Genomic DNA, 23,404 nt, shown 5'->3' on the forward strand with positions numbered 1-23,404 from the left:
GTATGCTAGTTAATGATCATAAATGTCATGAAATAACTTGCTTTTTCTCAGCACCAAGAATTGTACTATGAATGGGAGGTAAGCACTCTTCCACTGAGCTATATCCCTGCCCTCAGTTTAGCTCTCACCACAGTCTTATTTGGTATTTTAGGTATGTATCTGCATGTGTATGGCTTTTCTATTGGGTACTTAAATTTTGGTGAGATTTTATAGCTCTGTTGGATTTGCTCTCTCTCTCTCTCTCTCTCTCTCTGTGTGTGTGTGTGGGGGGGTGCTAGAGACAGTGTTAGGGATGGAATCTGGGACATGGCAGATGCTAAGAAGCACTTCACCATTGATCTATACCTGTACTACTGGTGTTACTTTGCAAGTGAGCTGGTATCTAATCAGTCTGACTCACATGTTCAATAAATTAGAAAAATAGCTGATGCCTATATGATGGACAGAATGAGAAAGAACTAGCCTAGATTCCCAAACCTTTGCCCTCCAGGCCTTCATACTGTTTGTGTGCTCAACAAGACTTTTATCCCTTTGATTACAATCTCTTCTACCCCTACTTCTGGAAATAGCAGTCAAGAGTCCAGGAATTTGAAGACAACATACCTTAGGACTGATCTGGGAAAGAGAGCTCTGGGGTTTGCCTCCTTCTTTCTCTGGACTGACACTATCCCACCAATTCACTTATGAACAATTTGGTTGTAAAAACAAAATCTCTTTAGGGTTAGTTCTCAAATTGTAGCATTCTATGCTTAGAAGTTCCTTGGAAAGCTTGATACCATGCAAGGTGTCTGGCCCTGTCCCAAATTTCTGCTGATTTCTATCCCTGGGTAGTTTTCAGGTGATACTGCCAGGCAAGAGACCATGTGCTCTGAGCACTGCTGCTCTAAAGGGATGTGCTGACAGTTTCGTAGAATCTTTCGGAAGGAGACCTGTCAAGAGATGCCAGTAAGATATCTTCTTGAAGGGAAGTTGACTGGCTCAAAAACTTCTCTCCTTGCTTATTACTATTTTAAATTGCTTTACCTTCACATCTGAAGTGAAGTAAAAGTCCACCAATTAAGTCTCCACCCTTGGGGCTTAGAGCCCTCATCAAGTCCCTAAGAAGGATTCTTCTATGCCGAGCCCTAAATGTTTACAATGGGAGCTTCAGTAAGAGCTATTTGTTGAGGCCTTCCTTCCTAAAGTCCCAATAAGTCATAGGACAAGAAAGGAGTGCTAGGTCTTAAAGGAGGCCCCTAGATAATGCTGCCACGCTAGATGATAAAGTCACCCAGCCCAAGCTACATGAGCCTGCCATCGGGAATTCTAATGACCTGAAGAGAAAGAAGTTGGCCAGCCTTTTCATTCTACTGAATGCGCAAATCAATAGAATTAGACACTGGTTTATAATATAAAGACAATTTTATTGCCAATAAAAGCCTTTAATAACTCATTTTTCCTGTTTCAGTAGGACCTTATTCTTTCTGATGAAAATCCAGTCATAGCATCTCTCATTAAAAATAAAATTATTTTGAAATAAATAAATATATAAAATAAATAGGATATACATTTCATAAATAGTCTGTCCTTATGCACAGTATCCATGCTTACATTTTAATATCGTTTCCTTACGACCTACCCCATATCTCCCACTTCGGTGGCAGGAAAACTGCATGTCACAATGAATGAGAGATCTGCAAAGCCAGGGCAGGGATGGCTTGCAGCAGGGCTGGAGCCCCTAGCCTTTTCCAAATGACACTTTCCCAGAGCTCTGTAGGTAGCATCTGTGGCAGATTCCTTGGTCTTTCATTTGCACCCCATCTCAAAGTATCTGGGTAGATTGGGAGGCGAGACAGCCTTGGCCCTTAGTAGGAGGCCCCTGTTCTTTATCATGCCACCTCATGGGAAAGAACATGAATAAAGAAAAAGTATATACAAGATTCCCTTGGACCCACCCCTCCCCCCATGTCCCTCCCCAAAATAACCAACGTTGATATACACTTTGAACAAGGGGACAGCTGGGTCAAGTTGACTGGTAAGTGCTTCTCTGTTATCTAATTGACAGGAAGGAAGGATTGAAAAGCTACTTTTGAGTATAGTGTTTGCAGAGCCAACCATGGCCATAGAGTACACGGGTCACAGAGGTGGCACCAGAGGGCCATTACCTATAGCGGAAGAGGTCTCTGGACATGGAGGGCAACTTAGAGGGATCTACTGGCCTGGGTAAAAAGTGAGTGAATTTCTGGTGTCGTTTAGTCCTGTATCCCTCCCGGGGTGAGCCGTCTTTATTCAGGGCCACATAATACTGTCTTTCCGAGTCCGAGTGTTTGTACAAGGTGGAGGCATAGGTGTTGTACCAGTTTTCTTCAAATTGTTCCCGGAAAACACATTCACGGGTGAGTTTCTTCTGTGAGGGTGAGAAAATAAAGCAGAGCCCATTATATGACTATCCCTCCCATCCCAGTTTGCTGGTGGAGAAACTCTGAAATAGCAACAGCACATTGAAATTATAAAATTTCAGTCCTGTCTTCTTGTGTGACCAAGGGGGCGTCTTTCTCCCAAGCAGCACAACCCCCCCCCTCCCCGATTGTATGTTCTTCATCCTCCTTCACGGGCCACACAAAAATGTTTTGGGTATGAATTTTCCTGAAGGGAAGGAGGAGTTGGCCTTGGATGGCTCTTTAAACCCCAGAGTTTCAATTATGGCCTTCCAATGCCCCTCTGGGTTCCACCAAGCTCACTTCCTACTTAGGGCTAATAATGTTTGAATGCACTGAGATTACAGTCACCCACATCAACTGGCAGGCAAAGGCCATGGGTCTATATAAAGCTGCATGGGAGGTGAGCTGTGATCTTTCCTAATGAGCAGCCTGTCAGTTGGAAAGCTCAGAAAAGATCTCCTTGAAAAGCTCCTCCAATCTGGCTACTTCAAGCTGGCAGCTTCTAAGTTTACTGCTTCTGGCCCTTCTCATACATGATCGGGCCACCATACTGTTTGTTGGGGAGCCCGATACCGAGTGCTGGGGACAGGCCTATCTCCTAGGTGTCAGAGAAAAATGTGTTCTGATTTCATGGGGTGTAGCCAGCCAGAAAGCATGCTATGTGAGTCAAAAAGTCTGAGCCAGAATACTGGGATTCCCTGAAAGGGTTAAGGTCAGCAAAGTCACTTACCATGCCCCAGTGCTGGGCTAGCTTCCAGAACACGGAGATGTATTGCAGCCAGCCCATTCCCAGCTAGGGGTTGGGGCTGTCAACAGTCCCTAGAACACTCATTCTTCATTTGTTGGTGTTATTTGGCCTTTGGGGTTCAGCTGAAGCAATCGGGGAATCGGGCTGTGTTGTTAACTTCAGAATTCTTACTCTTTCACTGTGTGTTATTTTGTGCCCACTCATCAGCTACTGCTCTGGGTACCCATTAAAACTAAGATGTGCTCTTTAGAAGTGTTAATGTCCCAAAGCCTGAGCGTCTACTGACAAAGCAGCATGGCTTCCTGGTATCATAACACTGGAAAGCCCTCTAATGGAAAAGGTGAAAGCAAATGTATCACAGAAAACATTGTTTGGATGGAGGGCTGAATGAATGAAGGTATTAGGGAGCAAGGCCCTGAGCAGCCAGGAACAAGATGCCAATCCTTTACAGTCACAAAAGGGCTTTCAAGTGCTAGATGAACAATTTTATCCTTTGCCTTAGGCTGTCCAAACACTGGTGGTAAGAGCCTCTGAAAAATAGAAAAGCTGAAACTTACTGATCCATATAGCTCTCCTCGTTCATTCATTCCTAGGTATAGGCCAGAGTCCACTCCCCGGATGCTGATCAGCCCCACAGCCAAGCTGATAAATTCCAGAATTCCTGGAACAAAAAAATAGAACAGCATTCTGTTACTAACAGGGAACTAGGAAAAAGCTGTTCAGGTGACAAGATGTACTAGTCATTTACCCCCACTATAGGCAGCCCTGGGTCTCCATGGAGAATCATCTTGATGAACCTGTGTTCTGCAGCAAGAAATGAAAACCTCAGAAAAAAGTGTTCAATCTCTCCAAGCCTCAGCTTTCCCATGTGTAAAATGGGGAAACAATCCTTTCCTCCACTTAAAACTGTGAGTTTCTTTTTTCTTTTGCCACACTAGGGTTGGAACTTGGGGCATGCTAGGAAAGAACCCCATCACTAGGCTACACCCCCAGGCCTCTTAGGGATGCTAGGTGAAGAAACCATGGGAAGTCTTTCTAACAATTGCTCCATAATTACAGCATCAGTGTAGTGGAGCGCGAACCACACTTTCAAGAAACGGCAAAGCAGCGCCCTCAATGCCAAGCTGCCCTGTTCCTCCCTGACATCCATTTGCACTCCCTTGCTGTCCTCTAAGCTGAATGTATTTTTCACACTCTCAGTATTCATGTCCTTAAAAACCACATCAGGCTGTCAACTGCCTGGAGCTGACTCTAACGAATGCCATACAGGCCATGCACTAAGTTTGTTCACCCTGTTTATAGCAGGAGGGAAAAGTTGGCCTGCAAGCATTGTTAGCTTGTTCAGCCCCAAACTGACAAGCCTGTCAGTGTCCTGCATCTCTTGAGAATTTAAAGTTGAGCCATAGCTGAGTTGGCAGGTAGCATTGGACTCCAAACTGATTTGGGATGTTGCAACTTCAAGGGGAAAGGGAAGAAATCAGAAATGTCCTTTTAACTGATGAGGTTAGAGGTGAAGGTTTGAAATGTTTTCATTTACCTCCGGAGAATACAAAATCAATTATGAATAGTGGGACGGGACACAGAAACTAAGTCAAAATAGTACTGAAGACTCCATAATTTTGTTCTGAAACAGTACATCTATTACCTTTTTGTTGTGAGCCTAGCCTTTAATGGTTGAGTCATCTCTCCAGCTAGGTGAAGATGTTAACAGTCAACTAGATTCTTCTTCCTCCTCTCCTTCTGTTTATTTGGTTTGTTTTATTGAGACAGGGTTTCTCTGGATTGCTTTGGAGCCCATAATGGAACTCACTTTGTAGACCAGGCTGGCCTTGAACTCACAGAGATCTGCCTGCCTCTGCTTCCAGAGGGCTGTGACTAAAGACGTGCGCCACCGTCACCTGGCTATATTCTTCTTTGATATTCCTCTCTCTAACCACATTTTCAGCAGAGGCCAAGACCTCCACATAATAGTCTGAAAGCATACACTAAGCTCACACACCTAGCTGTCCTTCATGCCCAACATACAATTATTAAGGGTAATATTTTGAATATTCTACATAGAAGATAGAGCTGATCCCACAAAGTAAGAAATTTGAGGCTGTTGAGATGGCTCAGAGGGTAGTAAAAATGCTTGCTGCCGTGTCTGATCATTTGAGTTTGATCCCTGGGACCCACAGTAAGGAATTGACTCCAGCAAGTTGTCCTCTGACCTTCATTGTGTGCTATGACACATCTCTCTCTCTCTCTCTCTCTCTCTCCTTCCCTCTCCCTCTCTCCCTCCCTCCTTCACCCCCTCTCACACAAAATATATACATAAATGTAATAGAAAAGTTCTTTTAATGAGAAAGTAGCTGGCAATGTGTCACAGGCTAACTTTCTGTCTCTGTATCCCAAGTGCTAAAGTAAAAACTTAGAAACACTTCATTCTGCAATCAGGTTGAAAACTCTAGTGAGAAGTTTTCTATGAAGCTCTGGTGGTGAGGCTGGCAGTGTAGGTAGTCAATCATGGTATCTTTGGGGGCTTGTGATTATATAACTCTTTCTGATCCATTTGAAGGATCTACAGTTCTGCCACCAGTCTATGGAACACTTGAGGGCTGGTCTTTTGCTTTTCCCATTCAAATCTTCTGAATCTTATCTTTATTCTGATTGATAGTAATTTTGAAAAAGTTGTTTATTGTTGTTGTTGGTGTGTGTGTACCATGTCGGGCATACACGTGTGGAGATCAGAAGACAATTTAGGGAAATCACGTCTCTCTTTCTATCATGTGTTCCAGGAACTGACCTCTAGTCCTCAGGCATGCACAGCAAGTCTGGCTTCAGACCCCTGATTCTTAGTAGCTCTTATAGCACAGTGCAGATGGTGTCAGGAAGATGATGCAATATGCCATAAGGAAGGAAGGGGCAGACAGTGGTGATGGAGGCTAACCAACCATTGACTTAATGAACACACATCTTTGATTGATCTGAAGAAGGTTCTGCCCTACTAAACATTTTAAAAAACAACTCATAAGAGGACACAGGAGCATGGTTTCCCCCCAGTCCAGGGGGATGGGATACTCAAGATCTAAAGAGGTTGGAAAATGGGCTGGCTCCAACAGAATAAACATAATTATAGCCATTAGAAAGTATTGTACCTTTCCCCAAAAACCAGCTTCACAAGAAGTTCATGTTTGGGGATTTGTTGAGGGAGAATGAGTCTCACGTGTACACAGCTAACTTCACTCCTTAGTTCATGGTCCCTTACCACAGTTATATTGTTTGAGGGCTTTTCTATCACCTGTCTCCCTCTTTATATCTCCATATCCTACCCTCATACACCTCCCACTTCAGAACATAACTTAGGGCCTTGTACATGCCAGGAGTAATCTACCACTATCTACCTAGCCCATGTGTATTTTCTTGAGAGTGTGCACTTTTGTATTTCTGTGCACTTAATTTTTTTCTTTTTGGTTTGGGTGTTGTATGTATTTTAATTATATATAAGTTTGTCTGCCTCTACAGTGAGGGAGTGTGGCCCAGTGAAACTTAAATAGTAATGGCTTCTGGGATTTCATTGGGCAGTTAACTCATTATGATGGTAATTAGCAGGATTACTGAAAAGCTAATGTAGGGTTGACAAGTGGCTCAGCAGGTAAAGGCACCTGCTTTCAAAGCTGCCCACTTGAATTAAATTCAGGGAACTCACATAGTAGAAGTGGAGAACTTCCCCAAGCTGTCCTTTTGACCTCCACACGTGCTGGGCCGCTGTGGGTGGTAGACATGCCTGGCCTAACACCCCTCAAACCATATCCTCTCTCTCTCTCTCTCTCTCTCTCTCTCTCTCTCTCTCTCTCTCTCACACACACACACACACACACACACACACACACACATTATCTCTCTCACAATACACTAAGGAAATAAAACAGAATATTTTTTTAAGTTAAGTTAGGACTGGCAAGAGGGTTCAGTGAATAAAAGCAATGGCTGCCTAGCCTCCAACCTGAGTTTGATCCCTGGGACTCACATGGCAGAAGCAGAGAACTGACTTGCGGAAGTTGTCCTCTGACTTCCACACATGCACTTGTGCCTCTCCTTCCTCCCCAACCCACACAGGGAAAAATAAAGTTTCCTAAAGCCAATGTAAAGCAGATTACATAAAAAGGAAACATTATCTCTGTACTGCTAATACATGGGGGTCTGAGGCAGGAAGATAAGCAACTCAAGGCCAGCCTGTGCTACACAGGGAGACTTGTCTGGAAAACACAAAATTGAAACAAAAGAACAAACACTGGGTAAATTGATTCATGCCTGTGATCCCAGGAACTAGAAGGCTGAAAGGTGAGGGTCCCAAGTTTGAAGCCAGCCTGGGCTACATAGTAAAACACTGTCTTAGATCATTTAAATTTTTGTTTTGTTTTTGAGACATGGTCTCATGTAGTTCAGAATGGCCTTGAAATTGGACTTTCTATGCAGCTAAGGGTGACCTTGAACTCCTGATCCTCTTGTTCTCCTAAATATTGGGATTGCAGACTATGCACCTTGATGCCTTTTTAACAATTAAAAATAGATTAGAACCTAGTGCAAAATAGAAAAAAAAAGTGGGGGTAAGCTGTATTCAGAGATCTAGTTATTAACATTAGAGAATGGGACTGCTCTACCACTCTGCCTTGTCCTGGCAGGATCACACTGCGGTTCTGTGTCTGCTTCTAGTGTGTCTAGAGAGGGTTGTAGAAAACAGAAGCATGCTCAAAGTAGAGTGGCTTATCTGGCAAGGAGATCCCAAGTCCTGCTTTGACTCTGCTCCGGGTAACTCTGAGGGACACCAATCCTTGCTACTAAAGATCATTGTTTTGCTAAGGCAGCTGCTTACCTCTGAGCCTCCAGTCACAGCAGTTGCCCCTGTCTCTAAGTATCCCATGGAGCAGACAACCCTGAGCTCAGTAAGTAGCAGAGGGCAGCCTGTGATCTCACTTCCAGAGACCTGGTGTGAGAACAAATCATGAAACCCAAGAGGTGTGGCCATTTGAGTCACCACAGTTTTTTCTCCAACTCTCTGTGAACCCTGATGCCAAAGGACAGATCATACAGGATGTCACTTGGGTTGTGTCCAGTAACAGGGGTCTCTAACAGCTGGAATCATCCCTGCCCAGCTGTCTTTGGGCATCATTTGCCTTTGCCAACTTTCCTATTAGTTGGATTCAGACTGTGGGAACTCAGTGGCACATGATGATGGAACAGATATTTCTAAACCCTTCTCCTGAATCCCAGCCAGCATGAAAGGGGAGAGAAAACAAGCCATTTTCATATTTTCCCAGCTACAGCTGGACAGGGGTGTTAACAGCAAAGTGTTGAGGCAAAGTATTAAGTAGACAAAGTTTGTCATCAGTTCTCACCCCTTCAAGGCCCAGGACCTCCATCTCTTCTGCCTCATCTTGACCTGCCCACCTCATGCTCTGGCATTTTCTCGACAGTTTCCAGACTCTTCTCTTCTTACACCTCTCTCCCTAGGGCCTCAATCAAAACGGATCTGTCCTGGGCCCCACTGTTTCAGAACCTAGCTAGATGACTGGCTAATGTGTCATTTAATCTGGTTCCTTCAGCCATCCTGTCAGACCATCGGGGCCAAGACAGTGCTGCCCTGGCCCTTTGCCAAACAAGAACCAGATCGCTCAAAACCCAAAGCAGCTGCAGCAGCCTGCTCCGTCCCACCTGGCAGGAGGCCTCTCCTGCAGTCTAGCTCCCAAGTCCTGCTCTGTCAGTCCACAGGTGCCCCTCCGGAATGTCAGGCTCCCTGTGAACCTCATGTAAATGCCACCAGCCAGGCGGGGACTGAAACACTCCTGGCTACTGACTGCAGATGGAGAGCTGGGAGCATGTGCGGTGCCAACAGGTTATTATTTGGAGTCGGGGCTGCACTTGGGCTCAGCCTGACTTGTTTAGAACACATGGATTCCAGGGTAATCCTTGGGGGCCCTGCTCTCCAATTACAACAAATAGCTATTTACTTTACATGGCCTTCGGAGACTCCCTCCTCCCTCCAAGCAGAAATCTATAATATTTTATATCTTAAGTCTGGCCTACTTTACCCTGATGGAATGTTGACTGCTAAAGCACTTATGGAATGTTAAAGTTTCGATTTATTGAATACTCTGGCTGATTAACTCAAATGTGGAGGGCGGAGAGTGTGAGCAAACTCAAACAGCACCTTGTCCTGTGCCAAAAGCTAAACTGAGTTCCAGTGTGTTTAGAAGTCGGCAAGGGGAGGTTCCGAAGAGACAGCTCTGACCAGCTATCATTTCCTTTACAAGAAATACACGAAACTGCCAAGAAATCAGGAAAGGAGGGAAGGGAAAAGGTGATGTGGGGATGGTCTCAGGAACCTTGTTTTTTCTAAAAGGCCAAACCCAAACCAAAGCAGGCAGTTAAGCAGCAGCGCAAACATCCTGGGCCAGCTTTACTTCCTTTGGTTTCTCCTTAAACTTAACACCCTTAGAAGGTCTGGGAGATGAAAAGAAATCAAGATGTGTCTTTAGGGAGGCAATTAAAGACCACTTATCCCAAGAGCCTATTACTGATTTATGTTGACCTTGTAGATTACTGGGCTCAGCCCAGGCACAGAGTCAGACAAACATTTCTAGCAGCTGGGAGCAGTGCACAAGTTCACGGCTTTCATGGCCCCCGCCCCACATTTCACCATCATTTCATGACTTTGTTTTTATACATACACACATAAATGCACATGCATATATGTGCTTCTCTTATATATGAACCAGTCTAATATCTTTAGGCCATTTCGGGGAACCTCTGCATTCAGGATGGGAGCCCCATTCCTTATGAAGAGGAACAAAAGGGGACTGCAAAATCACAAGTGATGGAAGGGAAAGAAGCCAAGTGAACACTCCCTCTCCTCCCACCCCACCTCATCACCCTTTGAGGACCTGCTGCAAGTTTATACAGACACCTGCACCCCTCCATTACCCCTCCCAACCTACTGTACTCCAGCTCTGTTTGAGTGCATTTTTCCAAGATGACATAGACCTCATTAGGGTTCCTGCCTGCTCCCAGCAAGGAAGACCAACCCTGGTCCTAGTTGTTTGCTGGGCTTGGCCTTAAGCTGGCCCTTGTCTGCCCCCTCCCCTGAACCCATTTTCTTTCCTTCCCCCCCCTTTTTTAATTTTTAAAAAACGGAGCACTCCAGTTGCAGCTCTAGAAAAGCATGTAAAATGGAAAGATGGGAAAGATGCGGGGGGGGGGGGCGGGCGGGGGAAATGAAACATGTCGGCTTGAGGGTAGGCGTAGAAAGTGCCCTTCTTGCTTTACAAGGACCTTGGAAGGAAGCAAAGGACTTTGAGAGATGGAGGAAGAAAAAGGGTAACTGTCACAGCACCTGTTTGATGGCTTAATAGAGACTAGGAAATTGAAAATAAAAATGGCAGATTATTGAAGAGGGAACACGTTTGCTTAGAAACCTGAAGATTTTTGTCGCAGACCAAGGTTTATATTAATCATGTAATTAGTTCTGTATGGAGGCAGGCAGCTGGATGTTCTGAACACTCTGTATCCGGGCAGGCAGAGGCAACCCTGCCTGGGGATTAGACATTTCCTGTCCTGGGCCCAGGGGACACCTGTTTCTGGGGCTGGCAGTGGGCTCAGGACAGTTTCCTCACATAGACAAGGAGTTAGTTCTGGGCAAAAGATGCCCAAGACTCGGTCCTTATGCGATGGGTACCGCGAGCTTTCCCTAAATTCCCAGATTAGCCCCTACCCTGGGCAGAACCACCCCGAGGATGGCCAGTGCCATGGCTGCCGGGTCCCGTCAGATAAAAGTGGTCCGGGTGCGGGCCGCCAGCCACCACGCCCGAGGCTGGTGAAGGCTCCTGCTCTGGGTGATGAGCTGCACCCTCGAGGCTCCACCAGCCGCAGTCCCCTTGCCTCCTAGGCAAGAACTCCCACTCCTCTCCTGGCACCACCTGCTTCCATCCGAGGCCCGACATTGGGCTCTCACAAGGAACCCTAGGTCCCCGTGGAGGGAGGGTGGAGCGGGTGGGAGAGGCCGCTCCGCAAGGCGCCTCCGCCCCCTCCGGGGAACGTCGCGGGGCGCAGGAGACCCCGGGTCGCCGCGAAGCTTAGGGTCCTGCCACCACGTCCCGCCCCGACGGGCCCGGACGGCACCCAGCCCGGGAAGGCTCCACTGGCCCCTGCGCGACAGCCCCGCGCCGTCGGCTCCCCCGAATGCGGTCCACCCGCCTCCCCCTCCTCCCGGCCGCGTCCTCACCGAAGCGGCTGTGGTCGTGGCGGGTGCCGTGCACGGTGCCGTTGGGGAAGATTTCTAGGTGGAAGCCTGTGCGGCAGTAGAGCTGGCGGCGCCGCAGGATACCCTTCAGGTGGGCGAAGTCTGTGGGCGAGCCGCGCTGCAGCTTCCCCTCGATCTGGCCCAGGCGCTCGTTCAGGAAACCCGGGGAGTCAGCTAAGGGCACGTTCCCCAGAGACGAGGAGAAGCCGTGCAGGTCCCAGTCCAAGGAGGCAAAGACGCCCCCCACCTCCGCCATGGCGGGGCTGGCTGCAGCGCGGGCCGAGCCGAGCCGGGGCCGCGGGGCGCGAACTGCCTCTCCCCGCGGCGGGCGCGGGCGGGTCGGCGGCGCTCGCTCGCTGCTAGGCTCCGTGCTCTGCCCAGCTGCAGCACACGTCTGTTCGCGTCCAAGGAACTTCTTAGCGGCGGGGAGCTTGGGGCAGCGCGCTCCTGACCTTGCTCTCAGTTAAAGTGAGGCTTCCCCTCCGCATCCATCTCTCCTGGCCTCTCATAGCTGGCTTCCTGGAGCTATCAGATGCAAACGGCACTTTATATACGTACCCACTCCCCTTCCATTGACATATTGGATATTTAAATACAAGCCACACCTCACTGGCATCCCCTCAGAGATTGGTGTGTGGGTTCTTTCCTTTTTTCCCCCCCTTCTCGTATCCATTTGGCTCTTTTTGGGAGAGGGGGGTGGAGGGGGGAGCGAGCGAGCTTCACTCCCTCTTTTATTATGAAAAAAAATGGCAGGAAAAAGCTACACATTGCAGTGAGGCATAACTGCTTTTGGCAGGTTTTCTTAAACTGCTGATGAAATAACGGAGCCCAGTACGTGGAGGCCATTGGCGCCCATGGCCACGCAGGCCGGTTCCGCGGGGGTCTGCCTGTTGGTCTATTGCAAGGGCCATCCCCACCTCCCATGCATCCTCTGATTGCTCCCCTCTGGAAAGTGCCTGAGACCGGGGCTCTGGAAGGGCGTCCTGGAGCCCAGCCGCTGAGCCCCTCTTCTTTGGCCCATCAGAGGCTGCGGGAGGGGTGTCTGGCCCGGGACAGAGGCGCTCCGGTTCCTTTGTTCCACTGTCCCCTAGTCCCACTCCCCACCTGTAGGGCCACAGGGGGCTGAGGAAGCGAATAAAGATCCTGGAACAGTAAAGACTGAGAGGTGGTGAAGGTCCCCGCAGACACCAAAGGGGGGTGCTTTTTGGGAGGAGCGGGAAACCCCAGAGGGGAAAGAAGACTTTTAAAAAGAGACGCCGTGGTTTAGGCATAGAAAGTGATCTTTTTGAAAAATGATCTCCATGGCTTTCTGGGCTCACTTTTACAAGGCTCAGGAGGGCAAGCTCCATGAGAGGCCATTGGAAGCCTAGTGGGGGCTTCCCCCCACCTCTTTGCTTGTTGCAGACAGGTGTTTCCTCGTTCTGTCCTGTGCCCTGTTCCAAGATACTCTATCAGGAAGAGCAGCAGTCGAGGTGGGAACTGGCGGTAGCCAGGACGACAGGCTGGGTGGAGAGGACCTGGCGAGCAGGTGTCTCTGCCGCAAGCCCCAGCTCTTCTGCCCCGCACCTGAACCCCACCGTCCCTCTGGGGCTCTGGCGCTCAGCCTCCTTCTTGCCTATTAAATGGCGTTGTTGCTTGCAGTTTTCACACGCAGCAGGCGCTGGCCGCCTTCCCAGGTTCCAGTAGTGACTGCACCCCCAATCCTACCCTTCCGCGCCTTTGCTGCGCCTCCTGCTGGAGACCCCGCCGAGCTGCAAGTTCAAATTCAGGGTTAACCATAAAATGAGTAAACAAGATTCCCCACAACTCAGTGCAATTCGAGTCCCCACTCTTAAGCTCCCATGCTCCTTCTGTTCACTTCTTAGTTTGAAACCAAAAACTTAGCAATTCTTAGTTTGGGACAACATTGTGGCTTGGCCCTGTTGTGCCTCTTTAGCTTAGAGGGAACCTCTAGGGCCAAGCACAATGCCTGAGATATGTAGGTTATTCAAAAGTAATATTATGCACTCAGTAACAGAGTTGCAAGTTATCACCCAGTCGTAGTGAACCCACAAATGCAAAAGGTGGATTCCAGAGGCTGGAGAGATGGCTCAGTGCTGAAGAGCGAATATTTCCCTTCTAGAGGACTCAAGTTCTGTCCCTGCCACACACATTGGCTTCTATATGCCTGCAGCTCTAGCACCAGAGGTTCCGATGCCCTCTTCTGGTGCCCACAGGCACCCACACACATGTGCACATGCACACACATGTATACATACTTTTTAAAAATTGAACAGATCTTTAAAAGTGTGGAGTTCATATTAGAATACGTATAAAAGAAACTATAGGCTGTTTGGATTACTTTAAATGTATCCCAAGTAAGAGCTTGGTGTGGTGGTACCCACCTGTAATTCAACCCTTGCGGGCTTTAGAGTGACGCCAGCATGAGATGCATAGCAAGAATCTGTCTCAAATGAAGGAATGAACAAACAAGAAATTATCTAAAGTGGTAAACACAGTAACTCACACTTGCAGTCTTAAGAGTTTTCAGGTGGAGGCAGGAGGATCAGGAGTTCAAGGCTAGATTGGACCTCTTGAGTTCCTGTCCCAACAACAACAAAACAAAAGTTTATGGTGATATGCAGATGGATGAAACAGAGAAAGAGAGAGAGGGGGGGGAGAGAGCTGTTCTAGGTTGGGGTCCTGGACCCACTTCCAAAAAAGAAGAAAAATAGTAACAAAGAAAATGGAGCAATTTTAATTATTAAAAACTTATTCTTGAAGATTTAATGAGTGTCAAATGAAAAGTATATGAAAGAATTTCAATAAGCATACACTATAAAGGATGTAGATATTTATGATGAAATAAGTCATATATTTTAAATGTATTTTTCTTTTATCAAGCATAGATTCCTTTCTTTGATAATATATCCTAATTATAGTTTCCCCTTTCTCTGCTCCTCCCAGTTCCTCCTCCCCTTTGCTCCTCTCTGGATCCACTCCCTTTTTGTCTATCATTAAAAATTAACAGGCTACCAAGAGCTAACTACCAAACATGATAAAATATGATAAGATGAAGCAAAAGCTATCATATCTAAGTTAGATATGTTAACCTAACACAGGGGAAAAAGTCCCAAGAGCAGGCACAAGAGTCAGAGAGCCACATGTTCTTATAGTCAGGAGTCCCATAAAAATACCAAGCTAATAGCTATAACATAGATGCAGAGGGCCTTGTGTAGACACATGCAGGCCCCGTGCTTGCTGCTTCAGTCTCTGTTCTAATATATACCTTGTTTAGTTGATTCAAAGGGTCCTGTTCTCTTGGTGTCCTTTATTCCCTGTGGATCTTACATTCTTTCTGCCCCTTCTCCATGGGATTCTCTGAGATTTGAAGGGAGGGATTTGAATGGAGACCTCCCATTTAGACTCTCTCCATCCATGTAATCTCTGGCTATGGATCTCTGTATCCATTCCCATCTGCTGCTGGAGGAAGCCTCTCTGATGATGACTGAATATATACTCATATAGCAGAATATTATTAGGTATTATTTTATTGATCTTTTTCTAGTAGCATTTGCCATAAGTCTCTAAGCTATCTATTTTATGGTTCTTGATCACACAAGCAGTGTCAGGTATGGGTTCCTTCTCATTGAGTGGGCCTTGGGTCAAATCAAACATTAATTGGCAATTGCCACAAGTTCTGTGCCACCATTACCTTAGTGTATTGTGTAGGAAAGACAGATTGTAGGTCAATCAAAGTTTTTGTGGCTGTGTTGATGTCCACATTTCTCTTTTGGTAGCCTGCAGAGTAACCTCCTGAACCAAAGGGACTAGAATCTAGGGACAAGAGTTCCATGTAGGCACCAGCTTGACCTCTCCATGTTTAATGAGTTATTACATGTTGTCCTCAGCAGTGGGGCCCTGCTGTCAGTTTGCAGAGAGAAACCTTCTGTCTTAACAACACTCTGGGTTGTTTGGGGATTTTCATGGGACCACCTTGGTCAACAACTAAATTGAATTTGACCTAGTACTGATACAGGAAGCTTTACCTGGCTACAAGAGATGTTCAGTTGAGATTCCATATTCCCCATTACTAGGAGTCCTAATTAGGATCCCCCCAGGAAGTTTCCACTGCATTAGACTTCAACACCACCCCAAATGTCCACACAATTCCAGCCATCTCTCCCTGCACTCTCTCCCTCCACCCCATCTTTCCACCACCTGACCCCTCATTCCTGTCCTGGACCAATCCCCAGTCCACTAGAAAATCTATTCTATTTTCCACTTCCAGGGAGATCTCTGAGTTCCCCCTAGACCCTCCTCTTTAGCTAACCTCTCTGGGTCTACAGATTGTAGCTTGGTTATCATTTAGTCAATGGCTAATATCCCCTTGTAAGTGAATAAGTACCATATTTATTTTTCTGTGTTTGGATTACCTCACTCAGGATGATTTTTTTTCTAGTTTAGTCCATTTGCCTACAAATTTCATGATGTCATTTTTTAAAATTAACTGAGTGATACTCCAATGTGTAAATGTACCACAATTTGTTTATCTATTCTTCTGTTGAGGGACATCTAGATAGCTCCCAGTTTCTGGCTATTATAAATAAAGCTGCTATGAACCTAGTTGAGCAAGAATCTTTGTGGTATGATGAAAAGTCATTTAGGTATATGTCCAAGAGTGGTACAGCTGGATATTGAGGCAGATCAATTCCCAGTTTTCTGAGGAACCACCACAATTGATTTTGAAAGTGGCTGTACAAGTTTGCACTCCCACCAGCAATGGAGCAGTGTTCCCCTTGCTCCATATCCTACCAACATGAGCTGTCACTTGTGTTTTTGATTTTAGCCATTCTGGTATTAGCCATTCTGATATTAGCCCTCTATCAGATGTGGGGTTGGTGAAGATCTTGTCCCATTCTGTAGGCTGCAGCTTTGTCTGATTAACAGTGTCCTTTGCCTAACAGAAGCATTTCAGTTTCATGAGATCCCATTTATTAATTGCTGATCTTAGTGCCTGCACTATCAGTGTTCTGTTTAGGAAATTGTCTCCTGTGCCAATGAGTTCAACTTTTGCTCCTATCAGGTTCAGTGCATCTGGTTTTATATTGAGGTCTTTGATGCACTTGAACTTGAATTTTGTGCAGGGTGATAGATATGGATCTATTTACATTCTTCTATGTGTAGTGATCCAGTTTGATGAGCACTATTTGTTTAAGATGTTTTCTTTCTTTTTTCTTTTTCAGTGTGAATTTCCGGCTATTTTTTAAAATAAGAAATCAGGTGTCCATATGTGTGTGGATTTATGTCTAGGCCTTCAATTCCATTGATGAATGTGTTTGTTTTTATGTCAATATCATGTAGTTTTTATTACTATAGTTCTGTAGTGTAACTTGAAATTGGGACAGTTGAGACATCCAGCAGTCCTTTTATTGTTCAGGATTACTTTAGCTCTCCTGGGTTTTTTGTTTTCCTGTATGAAGTTGAGAATTTTCCTTTCAAAAAGAAAGGAAAGAGTTGCGTTGGGATTTTGATGGAGATTTACTGGATTTGTGGATTGCTTTTGGTAAAATGGCCATTTTACTGCTAATCCTACTGAAACGTGAACATGGGAGATCTTTCCATCTTCCAATATCTTCTCCAATTTCTTTGTTCCCAGACTTGAAGTTCTTGTCATACAGATCATTCAGCTGCTTTGTTAGAGTTACCCCAAGATATTTTATATTATTCATGGTTATTGTAAAGGGTGTTGTTTCCCTAGTTTCTTTCTCAGCCCACTTGTCATCTGTATGTAGGAGGGCTACTGATTTTTTTTTAAATTTATATTTTATCCAGCTACTTTGATGAACATGTTTATCAGCTGTAGGGGTTCCTGAGGGGCATTTTAGGGTCCCTTATATATACTATCTTATCATCTGCAAATAAAGATACTTTGACTTCTTTTCTAATTTGTATCCCTTTGATATCCTTCTGTTGTCTTGCTGCTCTAACTAAAACTTCAAGTGCTATATTGGGTAGATATGGAGAGAGTGAATAACCTTGTCCCTGATTTTAGTGGAGTTGTTTTGAGTTTCTCTCCACTTAATTTGATGTTGGCTATAAGATTGCTGTAAATTGCCTTCATTATGTTGAGGTATGTCCCTTGTATCCCTAATCTTTCGAGAACTTTTATAATGAAGGACTGTTGGGGTTTTGTCAAAGGCCTTTTCTGCCTGTAATGAAATGATGATGTTTTGTTTTGTTTTGTTTTGCTTTTTTCAGTTTGTTTATGTGGTGAATTACATAGACAGATTTTCCTATGCTGAACCATCCCTACATCTCTGGGATGAAGCCTACTTGATCATGATGGATGATCTTTTTGATGTGTTCTTGGATTTTGCTTGCAAATATTTTATTAAGTATTTTTGCATCAATGTTCATGGGCTGTCTTAGTTAGGCTTTCTATTGCTGTGACCAAGCACCATGACCAAAAAACAAGTTAGGGAGGAGAGGATTTATTTAGCTTACACTTCAGAATTTCTAGTCATCACTGATGGAAGTCAGGACAGGAACTCAAACTGGGCAGGATCCTGAAGGTAGAACCTGATGTAGAGGCCCTAGAGGGGAGCTGCTTACTGGCTTGCTTCCCATGGTTTGTTCAATCCACCTTCTTATAGAACCTAGGACCAGCAGGCCAGGGATGGCACCACCCATCATGGGTTGGGCTCTCTCCCATTGATGACTAAATGAGAAAATGCCTTACAGTTGGATCTCAAGGAGGCAATTCCCATCTGAGGTTACTTTCTCTGATGATTCTAGCTTGTGTCAAGTTGACATACAACCCCCACTCCCACCCAGTACATGGGGGAACTTGGTTTATAATTCTCATTCTTTGTTGAGTCTTTATGTGGTTTGGGTACCAGGATAACTATGGCCTCATAAAATGAATTGTACAATGTTCTTTCTGTTTCTTTTTTTGTGGAGTAATTTGAGAATTATTGGCGTGAACTCTTCTTTGAAAGTCTGGTAGATTTCTGTGCTAAAAACACCCGTCCCTGAGCTTTCATTGGTTGGGAGACTTTAAATGACTGCTTTTATTTCACTAGGGGTTAAATGTCTGTTTAATTTACTTATCTGATCTTGACTTAAACTTTGGTAAGTGGTACCTATTGAGAATGAAATGGTACCCATTTCTTTTTTAGATTTTCCAATTTGGTGGAGTACAGGTTTTTAACATATGTCCTTATGATTCTCTGGATTTCCTCTGTTTCTATTGTTATGTCACCCTTTTTGTTTCTGAGTTTATTAATTTGGATATTCTCTCTGTGCCTTTCAGTTAGCTTGGATAAGGACTTTTCTGTCTTGCTGATTTTCTGAAGAACAAACTATTTTTTTTTTCATTGATTCTTTGTATTGTCTTTATTTGTATTTTATTATTTCAGCCCTCAGTTTCATTATTTCTTGCCATTTACTCCTCTTGAGTGTAATTACTCCCTTTTATTCTAGAGCTTTCAGGTGTGCTGTTAAGTTGCTAGTATGAGATCTCTCTAATTTTTTTTTAATGTAGACACTTAATGCTGTATACTTCATTGTGTCCCCTAAGTTTGGGTATATTGTACATTCATTTTCATTGAATTTTAGGAAGTCTTTAATTTCTTTCTTACTGTTATCTTGACCCATTTTTCATTCAGTAGAGAGTTTTTGAGGTCCATAAAATGTTAAGCTTTCTGTTACTTCTGTTGTTGATGATGTCCGGCTTTAATCTGTGGTGGTCTGATAGGATGCAGAGAGTTATTTCAATTTTCTTGTATCTGTTGAGACTTGCTTTGTGTCTGAGTATGTGGTCAATTTTGAAGAAGGTTCCCTGAGGTGCAGAGAAGAAGGTATATTCTTTTCTGTTTTGGTGAAATGCCCTGTAGATATCTGTTAGGTCCATTTGGTTCATAATGTCTGTTAGCGCCATTATTTCTCGGTTTAGTTTTTTGTCCAGATGACCTTTACATTGCTAGTCTGTGTGTTTTTATTGGGGAATTGAGGCCATGGATATTGAGAGGTGTCAGTGACCAACAGTTGTTGATTGCTGTTATTTGTTTTGTTGTTATTGTTATTATTATTGTTGTTGTTGTCGGTGGTGGTGGTGGTGTGTGTGTGTGTGTGTGTGTGTGTGCGCACACACACACACACACACACACACACACGGGAGCTTCCCTTCTTTTTGTTTTGCTGATATGAGATTATTTATTCCCTGTTGGGCTCTGATGGTACCATATTGCCCTGGCTGTTGTTGATTGTGTTCGCACACTGGCATGTAGGCATCTGGGTTTGAGATGAATATAGGTCTAGGTGCTGATTTCTGAATTTATCTTTGGTGGGTGGTTGTTTTATTCTTGGTTTCTGTTTCCCTTCTGGATTTTTGGAGAATGTGATGGCTGTGTGTTAGCAGTCTTTTTTCCTGGCCTGCTCAGCTGGTTCATTCACAGGGAGTGCCTGATGGTTTTGGAGGTTGGGATAATGGGATGAGCTGCAGAAAGGAAGGTTGGAGGAGAAGGTCTGTGTGATCTGTTGGAGATGGAGTTCAGAGAAGAAAGGAATGTCACTGGGTTTCTGCAACAGAGCTGGGGATGAGACTGGAGAGGTGTGGTTCAGCCTACTTGTTGCCCTGGGAAGAGCTGCACTTGAGCAGGGGTGCCTGCTGGAGGTGGGGTCTGGAACAATGCAAGAAGTGGAGAAGGGAGGTTATGAAAGGAAGATATCTGGGATCCACTAGAGGTTTGGGCAGATGTGAGAGAAGGCTACCATGGGTGTTCTATTATAGTATTGGGGAGGAGATTGGGAGATTGGGTCTGAAGGAACATAGAGAGAGGAGAAGTTCTGTGGGCAGCCTACCTGGTTTTCTGGCAGATGTGGCCTGTGGTTCAGCAGGGGGTGTCTTCTAGAGTTAGGGGCTAGAATGCAGTGATGAGTAGGGGGAATGAGGTTAGGAGGGGATGGCCTGTGGGATCCTTAGGGCTGGGGAGGAGAGAACTCTGTAGCCACTGTTCTAATGCAGTGCTAGCTGTGAGACTGCGGGGGTTGGGTCTGGGAAAACAAATTACACATTCAGCAGGGTTTTGTATTCTTTGTCCTTCAGCATGTTTTTTTTTTTTTGACATTTTTGAGATAGGGTTTATTTGTGTAATCAGGGATTATTAGATCAGGCTGGCCTTGTACACAGAGATCCACGTGCCTCTGCCTCTAGAGTGCTGGGTTAAAGGCATTCACTACCACAGCTGGCCAGTTCTTTAGCATTCATTTTTTGTTTTTGTTTTTTGAGACAGAGTTTCTCTCTGTAATATCCTTGGCTATTCTGGAACTAGCTCTGTAGACCAGGCTGGCCTTGAACTCACACAGATCCACCTGCTTCTGTCTCCAGAGTGCTAGGATTAAAGGTGTGCGCCACCACAGCCCGGTTCTTTCAGTATTCTTTTATTATTATTATTTTTTATTTAATTTATTATTTTACATGTCAATCCTAGTTCCCTCTCCCTCCCTCCCTCCCTCCATCCCTCCCTCTCTCCCTGACTTTTACCCTCTCTGCCCTCTCACATGCACTCTAACCACCCTCCCCTCCCATCCCCCCACCCTAATTCCATATGTAGGAGAATGCCATCCAGTTGGGGTCATGTAGATCTGACAGGTCATGTGAAGTAGGGACTAGGGCTTCTCTCTTGTCTCTAGGTTGAGGCAGTTATCCCTCCATGGGGGATGTGTTCGCAAAGTCTTTTTGTGCACCAGGGATACATCCTGGCTCCACTGTCTGAGGTCCCTTAGACTGCTCAGACCTTCTGGCTGAGACCCATATTAAAGGGGGCCTGAGTCAGTCCCATGCTGGCTTCCCAGCTATCAGTCTGGGGGCCTGTTAGCTCCTCCTTGTTCAGGTCAGCTGTCTCTATGTGTTTCTGCAGCCTGGTCTTGTGCTCTCCATCTGTGTCTGGGTTCTAGTTTGACTCAGTGTTATGGGTGTTTGCTCCTGTTTCCAACATGTATTAGATGAAGGGCTCCATGGATAAGTTAGTTGTTGATCTCACTCTCCGGGAATGGCATTTATGGTAGCCTTTCCACAGAAGCTCAAACTGTTAGTGGGCAGCAGTCTTGTAGTTCTCTAGACCTTTCTTTGGTTTCAATTTTCTCTTCAAACCAATATTGGCTCCCTCTTTTATGTTCTCTCTCTCTCTCTCTCTCTCTCTCTCTCTCTCTCTCTCTCTCTCTCTCTCTCTCTCTCTCTCTCCCTCCTGTCTTCTATTCCTACCCGGACTCAATCTTCCTAGTTGCATGTGTTTTCCTCTCCTCCCTCTCGCTTTCTCCTACTTCTCTCTCCATTCATTGCTCCCAAAGTTCCCCTGTGCTCTGGGGGACTTGTCCCTTCCTGGTTCTGTGAGGGACTTCATATGAATTTCTTAGAATACACCTTGTATCCTAGTTCCTCTGGTGGTGTGAATTATAGGCTGGTGATCCTTTGATCTAGGTCTAAAATCCATATATGAGTGAGTACATACTGTGTTCCTCTTTTTGTGACTGGGTTACCTCATTCAGGATGGTTTCTTCAAGAGCCATCCACTTGCCTGCGAATTTCAAGATACCATTATTTTTTTCTGCAGAGTAGTATTCCATTGTGTAGATGTGCCACATCTTCAGTATCCATTCTTCAATTGAATGGCATCTAGGTTGCTTCCAGGTTCTTGCTATTACAAATAGTGCTGTTATGAACATAGTTGAACAGATGTCTTTGTTGCATGGATGTGGATCGTTTGGGTATATGCCTAAGAGGGAGATTGCCGGGTCCTGTGGTAAACTAATTTCCATTTTCCTGAGGAACCGCCATACTGATCTCCAAAATGGCTGTACGAGTTTGCATTCCCACCAGCAGTGGAGGAGTGTTCCCCTTTCTCCACATCCTCTCCAGCATGAGTTGTCATTGGTGTTTCTAATTTTAGCCATTCTGACAGGACTAAGATGGTATCTCAAAGTTGTTTTGATTTGCATTTTCCTGATAGCTAAGGATGTTGAGTACTTTCTTAAGTGTCTTTCAGCCTTTTTGATTTCCTCTATTGAGAATTCTTTCTTCAATTCTGTACCCCATTTTTAAAATAGGGTTATTTGGTGTTTTGTTGACTAGTTTCTTGAGTTCTTTCTATATTTTGGAGATCAGCCCTTTGTCAGATATAGGATTGGTGAAAATCTTTTCCCAGACTGTGGGCTGCCGTTTGGTCTTGTCGACTGTGTCCTTTGCCTTACAGAAGCTTCTAAGTTTGAAGAGGTCCCATTTATTAATTGTTGCTCTCAGTGTCTGTGCCCCTGGAGTTATGTTCAGGAAGCAGTCTCCTATACCAATTTGTTCAAGGGTACCTCCTATTTTCTCTTCTAAGAGGTTCAATGTGGCTGGATTGATGTTGAGGTCTTTGATCCATTTGGATTTGAGTTTTGTACATGGCGAGAGACATGGGTCTATCTGCAGTCTTCTACAACCCTCATCCAATTGTGCCAGCACCATTTGTTGAAGATGCTGTCCTCCCGCCATTGTATTCTTTTAGCTGTTTTGTCAAAAATCAGGTGTTCATAGGTGTGTGGGTTAATATCAGGATTTTCAATTCGATTCCATTGGTTTACCTGTCTATAGCTCTGTAGTAGAGCTTAAAGTCAGGAATGGTGATGCCTCCTGAAGTTCTTTTATTGTATAGGGTTGTTTTGGGTATCCTGGGTCTTTTGTTTTTCCATATGAAGTTGATTATTATCCTTTTAATATCAGTGAAGAATTGTGGTACGATTTTACTGGGGATTGCATTGAATCTGTAGATTGCTTTTGGCAAAATTGCCATTTTTACTATGTTTATCCTACCTATCCAAGAGCATGGGAGATCTTTCCATTTTCTGATATCTTCTTTAATTTCTTTCTTTAGAACCACAGAGTTCTTATTATATAGGTCTTTTACTTGTTTGGTAAGCGTTACACCAAGATACTTT

At 44.9% G+C, this 23,404-nt stretch overlaps 1 protein-coding gene across 1 annotated transcript; it reads right to left on the bottom strand.

Annotated features, from left to right (window-relative positions):
- Positions 1-1,954: 1,954 nt before the first annotated feature.
- Fgf16 (fibroblast growth factor 16) lies at positions 1,955-11,702 on the bottom strand. Its single transcript, XM_051179460.1, has 3 exons — positions 11,429-11,702; positions 3,726-3,829; positions 1,955-2,386 (listed from the first exon to the last, which is right to left on the bottom strand). Exons 1-3 carry the CDS (start codon positions 11,700-11,702, stop codon positions 2,141-2,143), a joined length of 624 nt encoding a protein of 207 aa, XP_051035417.1. The 3' UTR covers positions 1,955-2,140.
- Positions 11,703-23,404: the final 11,702 nt, after the last annotated feature.

This window comes from Phodopus roborovskii, unplaced genomic scaffold (genome assembly GCF_943737965.1).
Source record: "Phodopus roborovskii unplaced genomic scaffold, PHOROB, whole genome shotgun sequence".
NCBI classification, from domain to species: domain Eukaryota; kingdom Metazoa; phylum Chordata; class Mammalia; order Rodentia; family Cricetidae; genus Phodopus; species Phodopus roborovskii.

Bases quoted from the DNA above. Each gene is read 5' to 3' on its own strand.
- Fgf16 (XM_051179460.1), bottom strand. From the start codon at position 11,702: ATGGCGGAGGTGGGGGGCGTCTTTGCCTCCTTGGACTGGGACCTGCAC. The intron at 3,830-11,428 runs GTGAGGACGCGG...TTTTTGTTCCAG, and splicing joins CCACGACCACAGCCGCTTCG to GAATTCTGGAATTTATCAGC. The intron at 2,387-3,725 runs GTAAGTTTCAGC...TCACCCTCACAG, and splicing joins GAGGAGAGCTATATGGATCA to AAGAAACTCACCCGTGAATG.